The following is a 21,685-nucleotide window of genomic DNA, read 5'->3' on the forward strand; positions in this document are numbered from 1 at the left end:
ACATGATGAGAGAGAAGAGAGAGAGAAGGAACATATGTGTTGTCTTCACACCTCCTTGCTGGAGTGCGAGAAAGAAACACATCTCTGGTGGAAAGGGGATCTTAAAACAATAGGACATCCTCATAAGAATGGGTGCTCCCTGCTTATAGACAGGAGGAGGAAAAGGGAGCCCTGCAAACAGAAGAGGGGCAGCCTTCTGCGCCACATCTGTGCCCAGGCAAAGGAGTGCCATGTGTGCGGGGGCGAGGGAATGCCATCGGAGAGAGAGAGAGAGAGAGAGAGAGAGAGAGAGAGAGAGAAAGTGCGTGGGAGAAAGTGTGCGCACACAGGCACATTAGCCGCATGTGTGCGGGGGAAGAGAGGGAGCGTGTGGGAGAAAACCTATGCAGTTGAGAAGAGGCGGAGATGAAAAGGGATGGAGGTGATTCTCACCTGCGAGAGAATCAAGGGATTGCAGGGACATTGATATGAATTGGAGATGGAGAGGTTGGTCTGGAGAAGGCAGATTTCTTTTCTGTGGGCTTAAAAATACAGGTAGAGGTAGAACTGTGTGTATGCGAGAAATAGAGAGAAAGGGACAGATAGTCAGACCAACACCGGAGTCTCTTTGCATTCTTTCCAGAGTCATAGGTTAATATCTGACATTATTGGATTGTTGTGTGTTTTCCGGGCTGTATGGCCATGTTCCAGAAGCACTCTCTCCTGACATTTCGACTGCATCTATGGCAGGTACACTCAGAGGTTGAATTCTGGGCACCACAGCTGAAGAGCTGGAATGTGTCCAGCTGGAATACTGTGTTCACTTCTGGGCACCGAATTTGAAGGGAGATGTTGACAAGCTGGAATGTGTCCAGAGGAGGGCCACTAAAATGATCAATGGTCTGGAGAACAAGCCCAATGAGGAGTGGCTTAAAGAGCTGGGAATGTTTAGCCTGAAGAAGAGAAGGCTGAGAGGAGATATGATAGCCATGTATAAATATGTGAGAGGACATTATAGGGAGGAAGGAGTAAGCTTGTTTTCTGCTTTCCTGGAGACCAGGACGCGGAACAATGGCTTCAAACTACAAGAAAGGAAATTCCATCTGAACATTAGGAAGAACTTCCTGACTGTGAGAGCTGTTCAGCAGTGGAACTCTTTGCCCGGGAGTGTGGTGGAGGCTCCTTCTTTGAAGGCTTTTAAACAGAGGCTGGATGGCATTGGCCATCTGTCAGGGGTGCTTTGAATGCAATTTTCCTGCTTCTTGGAAAAATGGGGTTGGACTGGATGGCCCATGAGGTCTCTTCCAGCTCTATGATTCTATTATTCTATGAGGTCTGTTGGAAACTAGGAAAATTGAGTTTATTCCATATATACATAAAACCCCATTTTCCTAGTTTCCAACAGACCTCACAACCTCTGAGGATGCCTGCCATAGATACAGGTGAAACGTCAGGAGAGAATGCTTCTGGAACATAGCCATACAGCCCAGAAAACTCCAACATCCCAGTGATTCTGGCCATGAAAGCGTTCGACAATACATCTGACATTATATTTGCAGTGTGTTAAATCCTCACCGTCATAATTACATAGAAGAAGCACACTAAACTGCACTAGCTATCTTTATACAAACTGCATATCAGCCAACATGCCTGCTTTATTGTCCCATTGTGTCACGGGGAATGCGCAGTAGCCGTTTCTGCAATCCCGGTGAAGAAAGAGGTAATACTAAATGTGCTGACAAAGAGTGAATCCTCGTCCAAGAATGTGCATTAGCATTGGCCGCAATCCTGAGTTGTAAAAACACGGCATAAAGACCCCAAATGCTTGGGAAAGTGGAAGGCAACGAGTAGGAAAACTAAACTAAACTACAGGTGACGTGATTAAATGACATTAAGGACTAAACAACCTTGATTCAATCAGGGAAGTCGCAGTACCAAATTTGCAAGACTTGAGGATTTTATTCTGGAGGGCTCTCATTCCAAGTCACCATATTTGACCTGATGGCAAATAACAACACAACAACTAACAGAACAACAACAACAAAAAACCCATTGAGAAACACAGTGAACTACTGGCCAAACAGTGCAACAAATAAACAACAAAATGCTTTTTAGAATGCTATAGTTTAAATCAGGCAATGGCAAACTTCCTAATTTGAGGGCCATGTGCTAGCACTCCCTGCTAGGAGGACTGGCTGCCTGGTGATTGAAGGAAGAAAGGGAAGGAGGAAGGAAAGAGAGAAGGAAGGAAGGTTGAAAGGGAGGAAGGGAAGGATGGAAAGAGAAAGAGGGAAGGAGGGAGGAAAGAGGGAAGGGTGGAAGACAAAAGGAAAGGAAGGGGAGGAGGAAGGAATGAGAGAAGGAAGGATGAAAGGGAGGAAGGCAAGGATGGAAGGAGAAAGAGGGAGAGAGGGAAGGAGGGAGGAAATAAGGAAGGGTGGAAAGACAAAAGGGAAGGAAGGATGGAAGGGATGGATGGAAGGAAGGAAGGAAGGAAGGAAGGAAGGAAGGAAGGACGGACGGACAAAAGGGAGGGAGGAAATAGAGTGAGAAAGAGGGAGGGAAGGGAAGGAGGAAAGAGAGAAGGAAGAAATGACAGAAGGAAGGAAGGAAGGAAGGAGAAAGAGAGAGAGAAGGAAGGAATGACAAAAGTGTGGAAAGGAAGGGTGGAAGGAAGGAAAGAGAAGGAGGAAGGAAAGAGAGAAGGAAGGACAAAAGGGAGGAAAGAAATGAAGGGATTGACAAAAAGGGAGGGAAGGGAAGGAGGTAAGAGAGAAGGAGGGAATGACGAAGGAAGGAAGGAAGGAAGGAAGGAAGGAAGGAAGGAAGGAAGGAAGGAGAAAGAGCGAGAGAGGGAAGGAATGACAAAAGTGTGGAAAGGAAGGGTGGAAGGAAGGAAGGAAGGAAGGAAGGAAGGAAGGAAGGAAGGAAGGAAGGAAGGAAGGAAGGGAAGGAGGAAGGAAAGAGAGAAGGAAGGACAAAAGGGAGGGAGGAAATGGAAGGAGGGAGAAAAGGAGCAAAGAGAGAAAGAAGGAAGAAAGGAAGGGGAAAGAGGGAGAGAGTCCCAAGTAGAGTAGATCCACTCCATCAATTGCTTAATGGTGGACCAATATATCAGAAAATCCAATTGATTGAATGGCTCTACTGTAGTTGGGACTAACAAGATTTAGTATCATATGAAAGGACTCCACCTATGTAACTCTCCTTATATAGCATTGAACTGAATACGTCCCAGTTTGGCAGGGTCAGTCTCAGGCCCCTTCTACACTGATATATTATCCAGATTATCAAAGCAGATAATCCACATTATCTGCTTTGAACTGGATTATTAGAGTTTACACTGCCATATTATCCAGTTCAAAGCAGATAATCTGGATTTATATGGCAGTGTAGAAGGGGTCTCAATCAATCCTCTGCCACTCCACTTTTCAGGTCTTCTAAAACGTCCTGGTTTCTCTTTTCATTCTTTCTCCCTTGATCCTTAACTTGCTTCAACTGATCCAAACTGAGTGCGAAGTGCAAAAGTAGTTTACACTGTATTAACTCAGCACAGAGAGAGAAGAAAGGACACGGACTTTCCAGTAGGATCAGGCAAAAGCAAATTGCAGCAGTACCTCCTAGTTTGTGTGTTCTTCTTCACTGATACCTTTTGCCATCTAGGCCATATTTTAATGTTCCTTGGCCACATTTCCAGTTTTTAATTTGTGAGTTGTTGTCATGGTGTTGTGGTTTGAGTATTGGGCTATACCTCTGGAGAACAGATTTCAATTCCCTGCTCAGTGAAAATGCATTGGAGCAAGACACACACTTTCAGACCCAGAAAACCCCACAAATAGATTTTCCTTAGGGTCAGGATAAGTCGGAAACATCTCGAAGACACACAACAACGATACGTTGCCTTGCAATCTGAGCATATTGTATCAACAAGGACTGGTGGGATCTATGTTGGTATCAGAGGGTAAAAAAAATAAGCATAAGCTGAGTATTCTTGAACTGAAAGGGACCCAGAGGCAAAGAAGGTGAACTGAAAGAGGTCCAACTCTGGGCACTCAAAAGAAGGCGAAACAGCCAGTTTAGAAGATTACCAACATTAAATGGTACAGATTATAATGGGAGCCCCCGTGATGCAGTGGATTAAACCACTGAACTGCTGAACTTGCTGATGAAAAGGTTGGCAGTTCAAATCTGGGGAGCAGGGTGAGCTCCTGTTGTAAGCCCCAGCTTCTGCCAACCTAGCAGTTCCAAAACATGTAAAAATTTAGTAGATCAATAGGTACCGCTTCTATGGGAAGGTAACGGCACTCAATGCAGTCATGCTGGCCCTATGACCTTGGAGGAGTCTATGGACAATGCTGGCTCTTCAGTTTAGAAATAGAGATGAACACCAACCACCAGTCAGACACGACTGGACTTAATGTCACGGAAAAACCTTTACCTTTACTATAATGTAGTGTTTCTCAGCCTTCCTAATTCCACAACCCCTTAATACAGTTCCTTACGCTGTGGTGACCCCGAACCATAAAATTATTTTAGTTGCTACTTCATAACTATAATTTTGGTACTGTTATTAATCGTCATGTAAATCTCTGATATGCAGGATGAATTTTCATTCACTGGACCAAATTTGGCACAAATACCTGATATGCCCAAATTTGAATACCTGTGGGGTTGGGGTGTGTGTTGATTTTGCCGTTTGGGAGTTGTAGTTGCTGGGATGTATAGTTCACCTATAATCAAAGAGCATTCTGAACTCCACCAACGATGGAATTGAACCAAACCTGGCACACAGAACTCCCAAGTCCAACAGAAAATACTGGAAGGGTTTAGTGGGCATTGACCTTAAGTTTGGGAGTTGTAGTTCACCTACATCCAGAGAGCACTGTGTACTCAAACAGTGATGGATCTGGACCAAACTTGGCATGAATACTCAATATACCCAAATGTGAACACTGGTGGAGTTTGGGAAAAATAGACCTTGACATTTGGGAGTTGTAGTTGCTGGGATTTATAGTTCAATCAAAGAGCATTCTGAACCCCACCAATGATAGAATTGGGCTAAACTTCCCACACAGAACTCCCATGACCAACAGAAAATACTGTGTTTTTTATGGTCTTTGGTGACCCCTTTGACACCCCCTCATGCCCCCCACCCAGGGGTCCCAACCCTCAGATTGAGAAATGCTGTCGTAGACCTTTGATACAACATCTTCTGAGGAAGAGCATTCTAACTGAACAGTTGAGATTTCAGCAAAGGTATTCTTAGTGCCTCCTTATTCCTAAGGCTCAGAATTGGGCGCCTGATGCAGCTTAAGAAATGGCCAAGGATATACAGCATCTGTGCAATGGAGCCAGTTGCTGACTTCCCCTGCGACATGAGATATTCAGGTCACAGCTGGCTCCCAGTCCTATGTAACACAATTCTTCCTCTGGGAAACCTCAGACCATGAATTTTCATTTAGGAAGCAATTGCCCATAGATAGTATCCCGCCTGCAGAATGACAGGTTGATCTTATCTGTTCTAGTTCAGTTTCCAGCTGGGGGGAGTTTCTCTCCTTGCATGCAGAAAAATAGGTCATCGGGGAGCAGGGAGTGGCCCCTTTCTCCTTGTTTTGCAAGTGGTACACTGAAATTTTCAGCTTGCACCTGTATCCCCAACTATCAAATCCATTATAGCAGTGTTTCTCAACCTGGGGGTCGGGCGCCCAGAGGGGTTGTCAGAGGGGTCACCAAAGACCATCAGAAAACACAGTATTTTCTGTTAGTTATGGGGGTTCTGTGGGAAATTTGGTGGAGTTCAAAATACTTTTTAATTGTAGGTGAACTATAAGTCACAGCAACTACAACTCCCAAATGTCAAGGTCTATTTTCCCCAAACTTCAACAGTATTCACATTTGGGCATATTGAGTATTCAATATCCATCATTGATTGAGTCCAGATCCATCATTGCTTGAGTCCACAGTGCTCTCTGGATGTATGTGAACTACAACTCCCAAACTCAAGGTCAATGCCTACCAAACTCTTCCAGCATTTTCTGTTGGTCATGGAAGTTCTGTGTGCCAAGATTGGTTTAATTCCATTGTTGGTGGAGTTCAGAATGCTCTTTGATTGTAGGTGAACTATACATCCCAGCAACTACAACTCCCAAATGACAAAATCAATTCTCCCCTAATTGGGGCGTATGGGGTATTTGTGTCAAATTTGGTCCAGTGAATAAAAATACATCCTGCATATCAAATATTTACATTACGGTTCATAACAGTAGCAAAATTACAGTTATGAAGTAGCAACAAAATAATGTGATGGTTGGGAGTCACCACAACATGAGGAGCATTAGGAAGGTTGGGAACTACTGGTCTACGAATTATGGTTGTATCATCTCGGTCAGGAGAAGTCTTTGTTGTGGTTCATGCTGTGCTTTCCCTAAATCAGTAGATGCAGACAAAAAGCTCTCTGCTGAAGAGGAAGAGGCCCGGCGGATTGCGGAGATGGGAAAGCCCATCCTTGGGGAAAACGCCCGCCTGGAAGTCATCATTGAGGAATCCTATGATTTCAAGGTAAGGAGAGCAGCATCTGGTTCCAAGAGTTGAGCAGGGAAGTTGAGGATAGGACAACTTGGAGGTCTTCCTTCATAGATTCAGCATCAATCAGAGTGGTTAACAACAATAGCAACGGTTTAGGTTTGCAGCAGTGCACCAGGCAAGAGGTTGGCAATATGCATTCATCTGCTATTCCGCCATCCACACTTCGCCCCAGTCTCCTGCTTGCATACTTTAGAAGTGCAAGGAATGAAAGCAAGCAATGTGCACAATAGAGATTGTGCCATTCACCACATCAAAAGGAGGAATGGGATTTGGAAAGCTAGCTGACTGCAGGCAAGAAAGAAAGAATGTGGCTCATGCTGGGCCACAATCCTCCTCTTCCATTGCCAACGAATGGCAAGCAATGCAAGCTGCCATCACTACAGAGCAAAGGGTGGGGTCTACTCTCCAGGATTGGAAAGGGACGGAGGCAACATGCATTGGAACATGAAGCAATGCTAACTGTGCTCACTCTGTGGCAAATGATGCAGATGGCAAGGGATGGAGATGGTGGCAAAAGATAGAAGGTACCCTCCTTGTGTAGCAAATGATGGAGGTCATTGTTTGTGACTTTTAAAGGGCAGAGCTGTCATGATTGAATGGCAAGCAAATGAAAGTGCTAACACTGGTTGGTAAAGGATGGAAATTACCATTCATCAAAAGCTTCCGTCATTGAGTGGCAAACGGTGGAAGAGTGTGGCTCAACATGAGAGAGAGGAAGGAAGGAAAGAAGGAAGGAATATATATATATATATATGGAGCCCCCGGTGGTACAGTGGGTTAAACTGCTGAGCTGCTGAACTTGCTGACCAAAAGGTTGGCAGTTCGAATCCAGGAAGTGGGGTGAGCTCTCGCTGTTAGTCTCAGCTTCTGACAATATATATATGGAGCCCCTGGTGGTGCAGTGGGTTAAACCGCTGAGCTGCTGAACTTGCTGACCGAAAGGTTGGCAGTTCAAATCCAGGGAGTGGGGTGAGCTCTCGCTGTTAGCCCCAGCATCTGACAATATATATATGGAGCCCCTGGTGGTGCAGTGGGTTAAACCGCTGAGCTGCTGAACTTGCTGACTGAAAGGTTGACAGTTCGAATCCAGGGAGTGGGGTGAGCTCTCGCTGTTAGTCTCAGCTTCTGACAATATATATATGGAGCCCCCGGTGGTGCAGTGGGTTAAACCGCTGAGCTGCTGAACTTGCTGACCGAAAAGTTGGCAGTTCGAATTCAGGGAGTAGGATGAGATCTCACTGTTAGCCCCAGCTTCTGACAATATATATATGGAGCCCCCGTGGTGCAGTGGGTTAAACCGCTGAGCTGCTGAACTTGCTGACCGAAAGGTTGGCAGTTCGAATCCAGGGAGTGGGGTGAGCTCTCGCTGTTAGTCTCAGCTTCTGAGAATATATATATGGAGCCCCCGGTGCCACAGTGGGTTAAACCGCTGACCTGCTGAACTTGCTGACCGAACGGTTGGCAGTTTGAATCCAGGGAGTGGGGTGAGCTCTCACTGTTAGCCCCAGCTTCTGACAATATATATATGGAGCCCCCGGTGGTGCAGTGGGTTAAACTGCTGAGCTGCTGAACTTGTTGACTGAAAGGTTGGCGGTTCAAATCCAGGGATTGGGGTGAGATCCTGCTGTTAGGACCAGAGCCACTGTAAGACAATGACAATCCCATCTCAGTAAGACAAACCAGAAGGTACATTGGTCAATGATATCAAAAGCTTCTGAGGGGTCCTGGAGACCCAACAGGGACACAGTCTTCCTGTCTAGCTTAGGTCATTCTCCAAGGCGACCTCTCTGCAGAAGTCATTCCTTAACCAGGCCTAAATAGTATCTTATTTTCTCATGTTTCTGGGCAGTGAGAGAGTAAAGCCCAAATTAGTTATTTTTTTCTCTAGGATATGGTCCAGGTATGGCAAATTGCATCCCTCCAAAGGTTTTGGACTTCATCTCCCACTATTACGAATAGCCTCAGGCCCTTTAGGAAGGGGCCTGAGGCTGTTAGGAATGGTGGGAGTTGAAGTCCAAAATCCCTGGAGGTCTGAAGTTTGCCCATTCCTGATATAGTCTCACCGTGTACTTTCTGTTTCAGCCTTAGAAGGCATAACAGTCTCAGTTGTATCTTGTTTGTATCTTCCTCTTCTGCAGAACACAGTGGACAAGCTGATAAAGAAGACGAACCTGGCGTTGGTGATCGGCACACACTCCTGGAGGGAGCAGTTTCTCGAGGCCATCACCGTCAGCGCAGGTACAGGGTCCAATCAGCACAGGTACAGGGGACTGAGGGTGGATCACAGTGCACACATACACGGCAAACATTCGATGCTGTTTTTCAACATACAAGACATGCAGAAAGATAGAGGTAATTCATTTTTTTCAATGTTGGCTCCTGGAGGTTGCTTGATTCTGGCCACAGGGGGGAGCTGTCACTTCATCCACTATGACGCCGAGCCTTTGATCATAGTATTTCCTCCTTGTTCTTTGATCTCTGGCATTTTTTATGGTGTTGTAAATTAACTTACCCACTTTAAGGAGTCCCTAATTTCTCTACTTACAGCTCAGCTGTTTTCAAACTGCTTAGGTGAACAGTAAGCTGGGCTGTTAACAATTGGGAGCTCAAACCCAACTCGGGCTTTGAACTTGCCGCCTTCCAGTCAGCAGTGATTTCTGGCTGCTAGGGATTAACCAGCTGTGCTACGGCCTGGCCCATTAATGTGTGGGCTGAAACCCAGAGCAGTTTGATATTCCAGCTGGGTTGATCTCAGCCCCAGAAGCTCTTGAATGTTGTGGTGGCCTTGACAAGGTGAGCCCTCTCCAGGACTTGGAAAAGTATTGGTTTTGGAGTACGACTGCCCTGGCTAGCCTTCACTATTGTTGTAAAAACCAGCAGTCCAGTTTGATGGGGATTCTTGGACTTGTAGTCCCAAAATGAAGCCCTCCCTTTACCCAAGCTCTGATGCAGCCAAGATACATTGAGGTCCCTGCTAAGGAAAACACAGCTTAAAAGAGTAGTGGGTTGTTGTGAGTTTTCTGGGCTGTATGACCATGTTTCTGAAGCATTCTCTCCTGATATTTCTCCTGCATCTATGGCAGGCATTCTCAGAGGTTGTGAGGTCTGTTGGAAACTAGGAAAATCGGGTTTATGTCAGTGGCTCAGTGGATTAAAGGATTGAGCCGCTGAACTTGTTGACCAAAAGGCCGCAGGTTCGAATCCAGGGAGCGGCATGAGCTCCCGCTGTCAGCCCCAGCTTCTGCCAACCTAGCAGTTCAAAAGCATGCAAATGTGAGTATATCAATAGGTACCTCTCCAGCGGGAAGGTAACGGCGCTCCATGCAATCATGCTGGCCACATCACCTTGGAGGTGTATACGGACAACACCGGCCCTTTGGCTTAGAAATGGAGATGAGCACCAACCCCCAGTCGGACATGACTGGACTTTACCTTTACTATATCTGTAGAATGTCCAGGGTGGGAGAAAGAACTCTTGTCTGTTTGAGGTAGGTGTAAATGGTAAATGGCAAACATTTAATGTCATTATACGCTGACAAGACAGACAACTGCAAAGATATGGAATGGGGGACAGTGCCTGGCTCGAGAGCAGTACGTGTGAAAAAGATCTTGGAGTCCTCGTGGACAGCAAGTTAAACATGTGCCAACAATGTGATGTGGTGACAAAATAAGGCAATGGGATTTTGGCCTGCATCAATAGGAGCATAGTGTCTAGATCTGGGGAAGTCATGCTCCCCATGCTCTATTCCGCTTTGGTTAGACCACACCTGGAATATTGTGTCCAATTCTGGGCACCACAATTCAAGAGAGATATTGACAAGCTGGAATGTGTCCAGAGGAGGGCGACTAAAATGATAAAGGGTCTGGAGAACAAGCCCTATGAGGAGCAGCTTAAAGAGCTGGGCATGTTTAGCCTGAAGAAGAGAAGGCTGAGAGGAGATATGATAGCCATGTATAAATATGTGAGAGGAAGCCACAGGGAGGAGGGAGCAAACTTGTTTTCTGCTTCCCTGGAGACTAGGACGTGGAACAATGGCTTCAAACTACCGGATAGGAGATTCCATCTGAACATGAGGAAAAACTCCCTGACTGTGAGAGCCGTTCAGCAGTGGAACTCTCTGTCCTGGAGTGTGGTGGAGGCTCCTTCTTTGGAAGCTTTTAAACAGAGGCTGGATGGCCATCTGTCAGGGGTGATTTGAATGCAATATTCCTGCTTCTTGGCAGGGGGTTGGACTGGATGTCCCATGAGGTCTCTTCCAACTCTTTGATTCTATGATTCTAAATGTTTCAATTGGCCACCTTGATTAGAATTTAATGCCCTGACAGTTTCAAGATGTGGTTTCTTACTGCCTGGGGGAATCCTTTGTTGAGAGGTGATTAACTGTCCCTGATTGTTTCTTGTCTGGAGCTCCCCTATTTTTTGAGTGTTGTTCTTTATTTATTGTTATAGTTTTAGAGTTTTTAAATACTAGAATACAAGTTTTTTTCCTTCACAAGCTCTGAGGATGCCTGCCATAGATGCAGGCGAAACATTAGGAGAGAATGCTTCTGGAACATAGGCATAAAGCCCAGAAAACTCACAACAACCTAGCGATTCCAGCCATGAAAGCCTTTGACAATATGAAAGAGTAGTGCTTATGGACTTCTCTACCGTCATACTCCACAATGTTACTGCGATTTCTCTAGCATATATTCTATCCAGAGGGCTGGATGTGTTAGCTAAGTGCTTCACAGCAACGATGAATTTGCAGCAGCCCTGCCCACACACAGGCTGTTTGGTGCTTGTCTTCACTTGAGATTTCGCAATGGGAGGAAAATGGGTTTTTGAGAGCTATGGATTCCTCCCTCTAGAGATGCAGGTTTTGCATCATTCTGCAATTTCCCCACTGTTTTGCCAGGTGCGTCGCAATCCAGCTGCATCAGGGGAAGAGAGAACAAATCATCATCATTTTCGCACAACCCTCCTCCTTATGCGCTGCTGAAAGGGAGGAAAAGGCCAAGAGTCAGCTGAATACTTAATTCCCTCCTTCTTGAGTTCAACCATTTCAGGCTCTCAAGCTTTGCAACAATGGCCGTGCAGTTTGGAGATGCTGGAGGTTACAATTTGCCCACAAAATAATAAATGGCAATTTGGGGGGGGGGCACCCAAAGAGCTGTAACCCCCTATTCTAGGTGACAGCCCACTTGTAGGTCTAATGGTGTCAGCTTTGAGCAAAAAGATGTTGAACTTCTACATTGATGATTATCAAATTTTACTGCCCTGCCACACATGAATCATAGAATCCTTGAGTTGGAAGAGACCTCATGGACCATCCAGTCCAACCCCCTGCCAAGAAGCAAGAAAATTGCAGTCAAAGCACGCCCGACAGATGGCCATCCAGCCTCTGTTTAAAAGCCTCCAAAGAAGGAGTCTCAACCACACTCAGGGGCAGAGAGTTCCACTGCTGAACAGCTCTCACAGTTAAGAAGTTCTTCCTTAGGTTCAGATGGAATCTCCTTTCTTTCCTGTAGTTTGAAGCCATTGTTCCGCGTTCTCGTGTCCATGGCAGTGGAAAACAAGCTTGATCCCTCCTCCCTATCATTTATTTATTTGTATACCGCCCTTCTCAGCCCTCAGGGCAACAATTCAATGCCCCCAAAAACCATAAAACATTTAAAAACATTAACACACAATATAAAATCACAACAAGAATATTAAAACATAGATCATTTGCATCTCTTAATAATAAACATTGTCCCATTCTCGTCATCCAGTCGTTCCAATTCCTATGTCTTTTACCTTGTATTTTCAAACTCTTGCTCAAACAACCAAGTCTTGACTCTTTTCCAAAATGTTAAGAGGGAGGAGGGCAATCTAATGTCCTCAGGAAGGGTGTTCCATAGCCAAGGGACCACCAATGAGAAGGCCCTGTCTCTCATCCCCACCTAACGTGTTTGTGATGCAGGTGGGATAGAGAGCAGTGCCTCCCCAGACAATCTCAAAGTCCTAGCAGGTTCACCTGCTTGATCCATGGTGCTTGATCCATGGCCCTCATCATGTCTCCTCTCTGTCTTCTCTTCTGCAGGCTAAATATGCACATCTCTTTAAGCCGCTCCTCATAGGGCTTGTTCTCCAGACCCTTGATCATTTTAGTCACCCTTCTTTGGACACATTCCAGCTTAGAGTCAGCATCTCCCCTCAACTGCAGTGCCCAGAATACTGCCTTTATTTTATGTTGGCCAGCTTTTGAGCTTCATTGAATTCTTCATCACTGCCTCCAGATTTCCATGGAAAGCATGCATGTTTGAATGGAAAAATGCATCATATGAACAGCACAGTAGTTCTAGTGCAGGGTTTCCCCTTTTCCGATTACACTATGTAATACTATTTTTAACTAATTAATTAATCAATCTGGGGATTGTACCCTAAACCTTGAGCCAAGTTGGATCTTAGCCTCAGCATTGTAGGCCACAGTTCTGAATCTCCACTACTGAACAGACCACATTTGTGTGTAACATAAGATAAGAGGAAGGCAGTATTCCAGGAGAGACTCAAAGGGCTCACAAAAGACCATCAGAAAACACAGTATTTTCTGTTGGTCTTGGGGGTTCTCTGTGGGAAATTTGGCCCAGTTCTGTCATTGGTGTAGTTCAGAATGCTCTTTGATTGTAGGTGAACTATACATCCCAGCACCTTCAATGACCAAATGTCAAGGTCTATTTCCCCCAAACTTCACCAGTGTTCACATTTGGGCATATTGAATATTCATGCCAAGTTTAGTCCAGATCCATCATTGTTTGAGTTCACGGTGCTCTCTGGATGTAGGTGAACTACAACTCCAAAACTCAAAGTCAATGCCTACCAAACACTTCCCAGTATTTTCTGTTGGTCATGGGAGCTCTGTGTGCCAAAATTAGTTCAATTCTACCGTTGGTGTAGTTCCGAATGCTCTTTGATTGTAGGTGAACTATAAATCCCAGCAATAACAACTCCCAAATGACAAAATCAATCCCGCCCAACCCCACCAGTATTCAAATTTTGGCAAATTAGGTATTTGTGCCCAATTTGGTCCAGTGATTGAAAATACATCCTGCATATCAAATATTTACATTACGATTCATAACAGTTATGAAGTATCAATGAAAATAATGTTATAGTTGGGGGTCATCACAACATGAGGAACTGTATTAAGGGGTCGCGGCATTAGGAAGGTTGAGAACCATTGCTTTAGAAGTAGAAAAAGAGGTTAATGTTGGAATGCTGTGGAATCAACAGCATAGATCTCCTCTACATCATGCGCTATGGCAGTTGCACCCTCTGCTGGCCAAAACCCCAAATGTTAGAAGCTCTGTTCCATTCTGGGTACTCTCTTCTCCCTATTTTATCTTTTGGGAGCGGGGAATATGTGGGGCTGCCTTTGAAGATTGCTGGAGAAACTGTGATTGGTGCAAAAGTCGGTTGCCAGGCTGGAGATGGTTGTAGGGAGCGCATGCTTACTTACTTACTTACTTAGGCGATCCTTCGGATAGTCTTCCAGGATCAGTATTGTGGATCCGTAGGTGGCTGTGGAGTCCTATTCTTGACCTGCATCTTCTCCCACAGTTAGGGCATTGGTTTCCAGGTAGAAGGCGGTACCGGACGGGGTTGGCTTGACCCACCTTCCTCTTGGCACGTTTTTCTCTTTCATCCTCCATTCGTGCCTCTTCAAATTCTGCAGCACTGCTGGTCACAGCTGACCTCCAGTTTGAGCGCTCAAGGGCCAGGGCTTCCCAGTTCTCAGTGTCTATGCCAGAGTTTTTAAGGTTGGCTTTGAGCCCATCTGTAAATCTCTTTTCCTGTCCACCAACATTCTGTTTTCCGTTCATGAGTTTGGAGTAGAGCAACTGCTTTGGGAGACGGTGGTTGGGCATCCGGACAACGTGGCTGGTCCAGTAGAGTTGATGGCGGAGGACCATCACTTCAATCCTGGTGGTCTTTGCTTCTTCCAGCATGCTGACGTTTGTCCGCTTGTCTTCCCAAGACATTTGCAGGATTTTCCGAGGCAGCACTGATGGAATCGTTCCAGGAGTTGCATGTGACGTCTGTAGACAGTCCACATATCGCAGGCATATAGCAGGGTTGGGAGGACAATAGCTTTATAAACAAGCACCTTGGTAACCCTATGGATGACACCCCTATTAAAGCACCTCCACTGGCTGCTGCTCTTTCCAGTTCCAATTCAAGGTGCAGGTTATTACCTACAAAGCCCTATGTATCTTCGTGACCGCATCTCCCCCTATGAACTGGTGTGGGGTGTAAGATCTGCCAAGGAGACCCTCCTCTTGCTCCCACCACCATCACAAGCACAGCGGTTGGGGATGTGGGAGAGGGCCTTCTCGGTGGTGGCCCCCAACTTTGGAACACCCTCCCCAGGGAGATTAGGCTAGTCCCTTCACTGTCCTCCTTTCATAGGGATCTGAAATCCTGGATGTTCCAACAAGCATTTGAGAATGACTAGTCCCTACTTACAAATGCCCAGCCCCTAGCACTCCAGATAGTACTCTGTTCTCTGCACTTCTTCCAGTCCCCGGCCCTATACTATGCTGTTTTGCACTATCCCATGCCCAGTCCTCGTTATACCCTGACCATGCCCATCTTAGTATTCTGGTTATAGGTATTTGTTGTGTATTGTTTGAGTGAGTTTTAATGCTGCTGTTTTATACCCTTACATTTTATTTAATTGTGTTTTATTTTATTGTTCTGCTTTGCTATGCTTTATTTTAATCGGTTTTTGTTTTTAATGGATTGTTTTGTTTTGATGTTCTGTGGACATTTTGTCCCAAATGTAAGCCACCCAGAGTCCAATGTATTGTCAAAGGCTTTCATGGCTGGAGTGGCTGGATTGTAGTAGCTTTTCCAGACTGTATGGCTGTAGCAGTAGATAGGAGAGATAATACCAAGAGCGATCCTTTCTCGGAAGCAGAAAAGTATGTTTATTTTCAGCTGAGACTCTGGCATGGAATTACGTCCAAAAGCCAACCAGAGTGAGGATAAAGGCGTTGACTTTCCCTTTTATACATCTTCAAATGCAGGCAAACAAAGAAACATGCTTCTTGTGCCATCGTGCCTGGGGCTATAACTCTTAGTGAAAGAGACATGGACGTGACATCTTTCCCCCAGGGGATTGCTTCTTGCCCTCCTTTAGGAAAACTGGAACTCCCAAGGACCAAAACACTGTAGATAACTCAAAATAGGTTTTTATTGTTCACAAAGAGTTATCCCTTTAAAGCAATAATTGGAACTTTCAAAGGGGGGTAAAGGAAATATACATTACAGTCTCTGTGCCAAGTTTAGGTCCAAGGAATTTTGCAGCTGAGAAGCTTTTCCAGGTTCCTCTTTCTCAATGGCTGTGAATATCAGAATAATCACAACCCCAATTCCAATGGCCTATATTTTGAAGGCACAAAGCCTTCCTCTGGTGCCAAAGAACTGGTTTGAAAGCGCTTGAGACTTCTCAACGTCATCCAGGTTGATCTGAACATGAAGCATGTCTCAAGGGCAAAAACCTCAGAATTGGTGCTGAGAGGTAACTTAATCAAGGGCTTCAGAGCCAAGTCTCTCTCTCATGTCAATCTGATAGAAAGTTTGATGGTGGAATGGAAAAGGAAACACTGTCCTGCTCTCTAGGAAGAGGTGGGGCCAAACAATTGAGCAGGAGGGGCAATTCAACTGGTGCAAACAACATTGATTGACAGCTATAAAAACCAATCAACCCAACTGTACCTTTACAGGGTAAAAAGGGAAAATCAGGCATGATACAACAGTTTAAATCCTGCAACTTACAGTTTTACATATAGGTGGTGCCACTCGCACTGTCACACTTCTACATATGTAATATAACCACTACATAACTTTAGCATCATAGAAATATCAAATTATACCTTCTACATGCAAGGGGCATGTCTATATATTTTTTCTAAAGCAGCTTACAGCAAGTTAGAGATAGGATTCAGCTTAGATCCATCAAGAGGCCTACTTTTGACCTGTGAGGAGGGAGGGAGAGAAACTCCTCACTTTTTACCTCTATTTGTGCCAGGCCTTTCTTATCTCCCCCCTCCTGGTATGTTCACCCTCCTCTTGCCTGTGCTTTGGACACAGATCCTTCCGCATCCCTTTAGTCCTGTCAGCTTGGCTTCCTAATACAGAGAGAACTTGATTTTTTTCTACATTTCAGTGCTTGTAATGTATATACAATATATGTATAAATATCTATATCTCCACATCATGGCCATACTCTAGAAGTATTCTCTCCTGACGTTGTGAGTTCTGATGGAAACTAGGAAAATTGGGTTTATATATCTGAAGAGCTGAGTTGATTTTCATGAAGGCACATGCTAAAATAAATCTGTGACAAAGAAGACTAGTTAAGGAAGCCTCTGACAATGTGGACGACAGTAACATTAAATTATGCCTGTGCAGGCAGTCCCCAAGTTATGAACAAGATAGGTTCTGTAGGTTTGTTATAGAAGTCGGATCAGGTACATTTTCTTAACTATGAGTCATTTGTAAGCTGGATGTTTGTAACTCGGGGACTGCCTGTATATGTCAGTTGGCAACCTTATTAGGCTATTTCTATGAAAGCACTGCATCTGTTGACATCATCACCAGTCTCTGATCCAGGCTTGTCCCTTTCCTAGGCGATGAGGAAGATGAGGAAGATGGGCGCGAGGAACGGCTGCCCTCCTGCTTCGACTATGTAATGCACTTCCTCACCGTCTTCTGGAAGGTCCTGTTTGCCTGCGTGCCACCCACCGAATACTGGAATGGCTGGGCCTGCTTCAGTGTCAGCATCCTGGTCATTGGGCTTCTGACCGCCCTCATCGGAGACTTGGCCTCCCACTTTGGCTGCACCGTCGGCCTCAAGGACACCGTCAACGCTGTTGTCTTTGTGGCCCTGGGCACATCCATTCCGGGTATGACAAACCATCCATATTGGGATAGCTTAAAGGTTGTAAAGCTCTGTTTACAAAAGTTAACCTTGAAAATGTGGAATGCCGACTATTGTTGTGGTTTGTAAAAAGTAACTTTTTCCTCCCCCCCCCCCCCCCACCCCTCAGGGCAGATTGGGGATGTAGGAAGAGGGATGAATTGACAATTAATTTAACCACCACTACTCCCCTCTGCCCCTGGTGACGCAATGAGTTACACCTCTGAGCTGCTGAACTTGCTGACTGAAAGGTTGGCAGTTCAAATCTGGAGAGTGGAGTGAGCTCCCAGTGTTAGCCCCAGCTTCTACCAACCTAGCAGTTTGAAAACATGCAAATGTGAGTAGTTCAATAGGTACTGCTTTGGTGGGAAGGTAACGACGCTCCATGCAGTCATGCTGGACACATGACCTTGGAGGTGTCTATGGACAATGATGGTTTTTTGGCTTAGAAATTGAGATAAGCGCCATTTTGGACACCCAGAGTCAGACATGGCTAGACTTAATGTGAAAGGGATACCTTTACCCAGGCATGTAGCCAGGGGGAGGGGCTTGGGGGGCTTCAGCCCCCCCCCCCCCCAATTTTCATGGTGGTTCGCGAAAAGGCCTTACTGGTGCATTATTTAAACTGTTATGTTTATTCATATCATGATCTGATCACCATACTCAATATATCCCATATGCATGGGGGTATTGGGGTAATGATACAAAAGGTTTGCTAGGCTAGACCCTCTTTCACTCAGACTCAGCCCCCCCCGAAGCTCAGCCCCCCCGAACCCCCCCTGAAATTTTTTAGCCCCCCCCCCCCCCAAACGAAATCCTGGCTATGGGCCTGCTTTAACCTTTACTTTTTACTCCTCTCTACTTGGGATACCCTAACTCCTTGAAGATGCCTGATCTCAGAATTTAAGCATGATCAGACCTGGTAAGGATGATAAGAAGACTACCAGGTTATACTAGGTGCTGAGGCTCCCTTTGGGCAATGGTCAACCTCCTCAAAATTGTAGGATAGGGCTTTCTATAAGTCAAAGTTGACTCGAAGGCCTGGAACAACAGCAAGTGTGAAATTATGCTAGATGAGAAAATGGGCATCTTCCCCTGATTGGCGTACAAGTTCCATCATCCTGAATGACTGCCAGATAGGAATGGTGGGAGTTGCAGACATCAACATTAGAGGATCAAAAGCAGGGGACCACTTAACAGACAGTCCCCCACATTTGAGGTTGGAAAAGGCATCTAGTTGTTTCCCTGGAAGTCCTTCTCCGCCCTCAGGGTTTCCTGCCTTTTCTCACATCTCCTCCTTGTGTCTCTCCTCTCTCCACAGACACCTTTGCCAGCAAAGTGGCTGCCCTCCAGGACCAGTGCGCCGATGCATCCATCGGCAACGTGACGGGCAGCAATGCGGTCAACGTCTTCCTCGGCATCGGCGTGGCCTGGTCCGTGGCCGCCATTTACTGGGCCTTCAAAGGCAAAAACTTTGAGGTGCAGACGGGCACTTTGGCCTTCTCCGTCACCCTCTTCACCATCTTCGCCTTTGTTTGCATCAGCGTCCTCATGTACCGCCGCCGGCCGCACATAGGAGGGGAGCTGGGGGGACCCCGAACCGCCAAAATCCTCACCGTCTGCCTCTTCCTGGGCCTTTGGTTCCTCTACATCCTCTTTGCCAGCCTTGAAGCATACTGCCACATCAAGGGCTTCTGAGGGAACCACCCATCCATGGTGTGGACCAGGACACAAGAGAAAAAAAAAACTCTGGATACGGGAAGGCCTCTTCGCCAAAGGATCGCTCCTTCCCACCCCAGCTTCCCGAGCATCCTTTCTTTCCATTTGAAACTTCCATACCTGTGAGACAAAAATTGCCTTCTCTCTGCACCTCTAAGCTTCCTCTTGCTCTCCAGGTAAAGAGGAAGACTGCACAATGGGCAGAAAGACTCCATTCAGAAAGCCATGGCCCTGAATTTGCCTCGCAAGACCGTGACGGGGGAGTCTCAGCGGTCTCTCATTCATCATGTCGCCCAAAATGACACCTGATTTGATGCATCTAACAACAGCCCTCCTGCACCACATTGTTATTGGCATTTCCTCCATTGTTCCAATGTTCTCCCTTCTGATCTGACTGTCACGAGGGCCTCTCTCTCACATCGGACCAAATGTGCAAGCCAAGAAGGATGGGCCGGGGTGATGTTTTAACCCCTGGTTGTTGCCCATCCTGACCAAAGGACCCTCTAATATGTCTGCTAAGTCACCTTCAATGGTTCTATCTTTTGACGACACCTAGAACCACGAAAGCAGAGGGACACTGAGGTTCTCTCCTTCAAATGTTTACTTATGATCAGCCTCGTCCTTCTCTTATTGAGCTCGGAGAGGCATATGCGGGGTGGGAGGTGGACTTCCCATAGCAGTGACGTGATGGAGTTTTGCCATTTTCTTCTCTTCTCTTTCTCTATCTCTCTCTCTTTTAATATTTGACATTTTCAATTGTCTTCTTGTGATTTAAAAAAAACTGAGTTGGGGTTACATTCAAGTCGAAGGGACCAGCGACCGGCTCCATCTTGCTCAAGGTCGATGCATCAAAAAGGAAAGAACTTTGAACTCAACGCAGCCCCAATTCTGGAATTTCTGAAGGTGGGCGGATGGACAGATGGATGGACAAGGCAAAATGTTTCCTGGGTTTTGTTTTGTTTGTTTTGGTGAGGTTGTGCACATGAGCAGTGACTTTGGTTGGAACAACCGTTTTAACGCTTTTAACTCTTGCTTTGCTCTCTGTGACATGAAAGATGTTCAATTAATTGTCTGTACCCTTTATTAATGGAGGAAAACACCCTCCCTTTTTTAATTTCCCCCAGCATTTAGTGTGGTGGCCTTTCTGCTCCTTCCATAGGATGTCTTTGTCTCTCCCTTCCTACCCCTTGTAAGAACTATATCCTCTTTAGGAAGAAAACTTGGGGGTATTTTCCCTGTAAGTTGGTTACTCTTGGAAAAGTGGGTGTTTTTGGACTAACACTGGTCGTCCTCGTTGGGAGAATTTGAGGTTTAGAGTCCAAAAATTTAATGTTTTTTCTCTGCTCTGTTGTATGAGTATCACACATGGAATGAGTAAGGATTTGGGAAACTCCTATTTCATGGGATTGGTGACATCAGTACGGGAAGTTCCATATAATCCATCCAATCCAATCTGGTTTTTTTCCCCCTTGATGTGCTCAGAAAGGAGAAAAGACCCTTAAGCCAAATGTAGGAACCGAGCCTGCAAATTTGCTGCAAGTGTTAAAATGTGATGGATGTCCTCTTATAATGACATAACATGAGACTTGGACAAGAGTCGAGGATATTGACTCAAGACCACATGGTTTATCTGATTTTTCTCCCTCATTTTCTCTCCCCAGGCAGCTGATTTTTTCTCTCTCTGGAGCAAACGTTTTGTCTAGACTTGTGTTAAAGTCAGCTACTGGGTGTTTTGATTCCCTGTTCTGTCAGACCTTTTTCTACAAGTAAACAAGCTTCTCTGCTTGCTTGTGAGAACAAAAAAATTGAACATCAGCCTTCACCCCGAATCACTTGTAGATACAGTTAAAGGAAGTACAGCCAACAGCAGTCAGGAGATATAAGAAGTGGAGCAACTATATATCATGAAGGGTCAGGAGAAGGCAAAGCACCCAGACCAAGTGACTTCAGTGTTTGGTGATGGAGCAACAATGGAAGCCATCATTTGTAGACGAAGGGTACCTTTTTATTTGAAATTGTGGGCATATTCAGACAAAGATTGTAGCTTGGAGGAGTTGTGCTGCTGCTCGAAGGTTGTCTAATATGCAAGGCCCTTCTTTATACATGATTTCAGCAGTCCAACTTGTTGTCTTTCTGTGGATGGTGAACAAAAGGAGAGTATGCTCATGTATTTAATAAACAGAACAGCACTTTTCAGAATTATGCCACAAATTGAGGTCCCTGATCAGAAAATATTCTGTTAGGGACACCATGTTATCAAAAGATATTATGGATACAGAGACATTCTATATGTATATACAGAGGCGGCTCAACCCATTATGCAAAGTAAGCATTTGCAATATAGTTGATTTTGCCCAGGGGCGCTCTTGAGGCGCTCTTGGGGGAAAATAGACCTTGACATATGCGAGTTGTAGTTACTGGGATGTATAGTTCACCTACAATCAAAGAGCATTCTGAAC

The 21,685-nt window shown here is 45.5% G+C and overlaps 1 protein-coding gene across 2 annotated transcripts in view; it reads left to right on the forward strand.

Moving 5' to 3' along the window:
- LOC137095240 (sodium/calcium exchanger 2-like) overlaps window positions 1-21,425 on the forward strand; it is a 144,751-nt gene extending 123,326 nt beyond the window's left edge. Inside the window, exons 5-8 of one of the 2 annotated variants that reach the window (XM_067461685.1) lie at window positions 6,413-6,534; window positions 8,700-8,799; window positions 17,218-17,493; window positions 18,829-21,425. In XM_067461685.1, the coding sequence (XP_067317786.1) occupies window positions 6,413-6,534; window positions 8,700-8,799; window positions 17,218-17,493; window positions 18,829-19,205 (875 nt within the window). In that variant the 3' untranslated portion in view covers window positions 19,206-21,425. Of the gene's footprint in view, window positions 1-6,409; window positions 6,535-8,699; window positions 8,800-17,217; window positions 17,494-18,828 lie in introns of both variants that reach the window. The other variant, XM_067461684.1, reaches the window with a different exon arrangement.
- Window positions 21,426-21,685: the final 260 nt, after the last annotated feature.

Source organism: Anolis sagrei, chromosome Y (assembly GCF_037176765.1).
Source record: "Anolis sagrei isolate rAnoSag1 chromosome Y, rAnoSag1.mat, whole genome shotgun sequence".
Taxonomy (NCBI): domain Eukaryota; kingdom Metazoa; phylum Chordata; class Lepidosauria; order Squamata; family Dactyloidae; genus Anolis; species Anolis sagrei.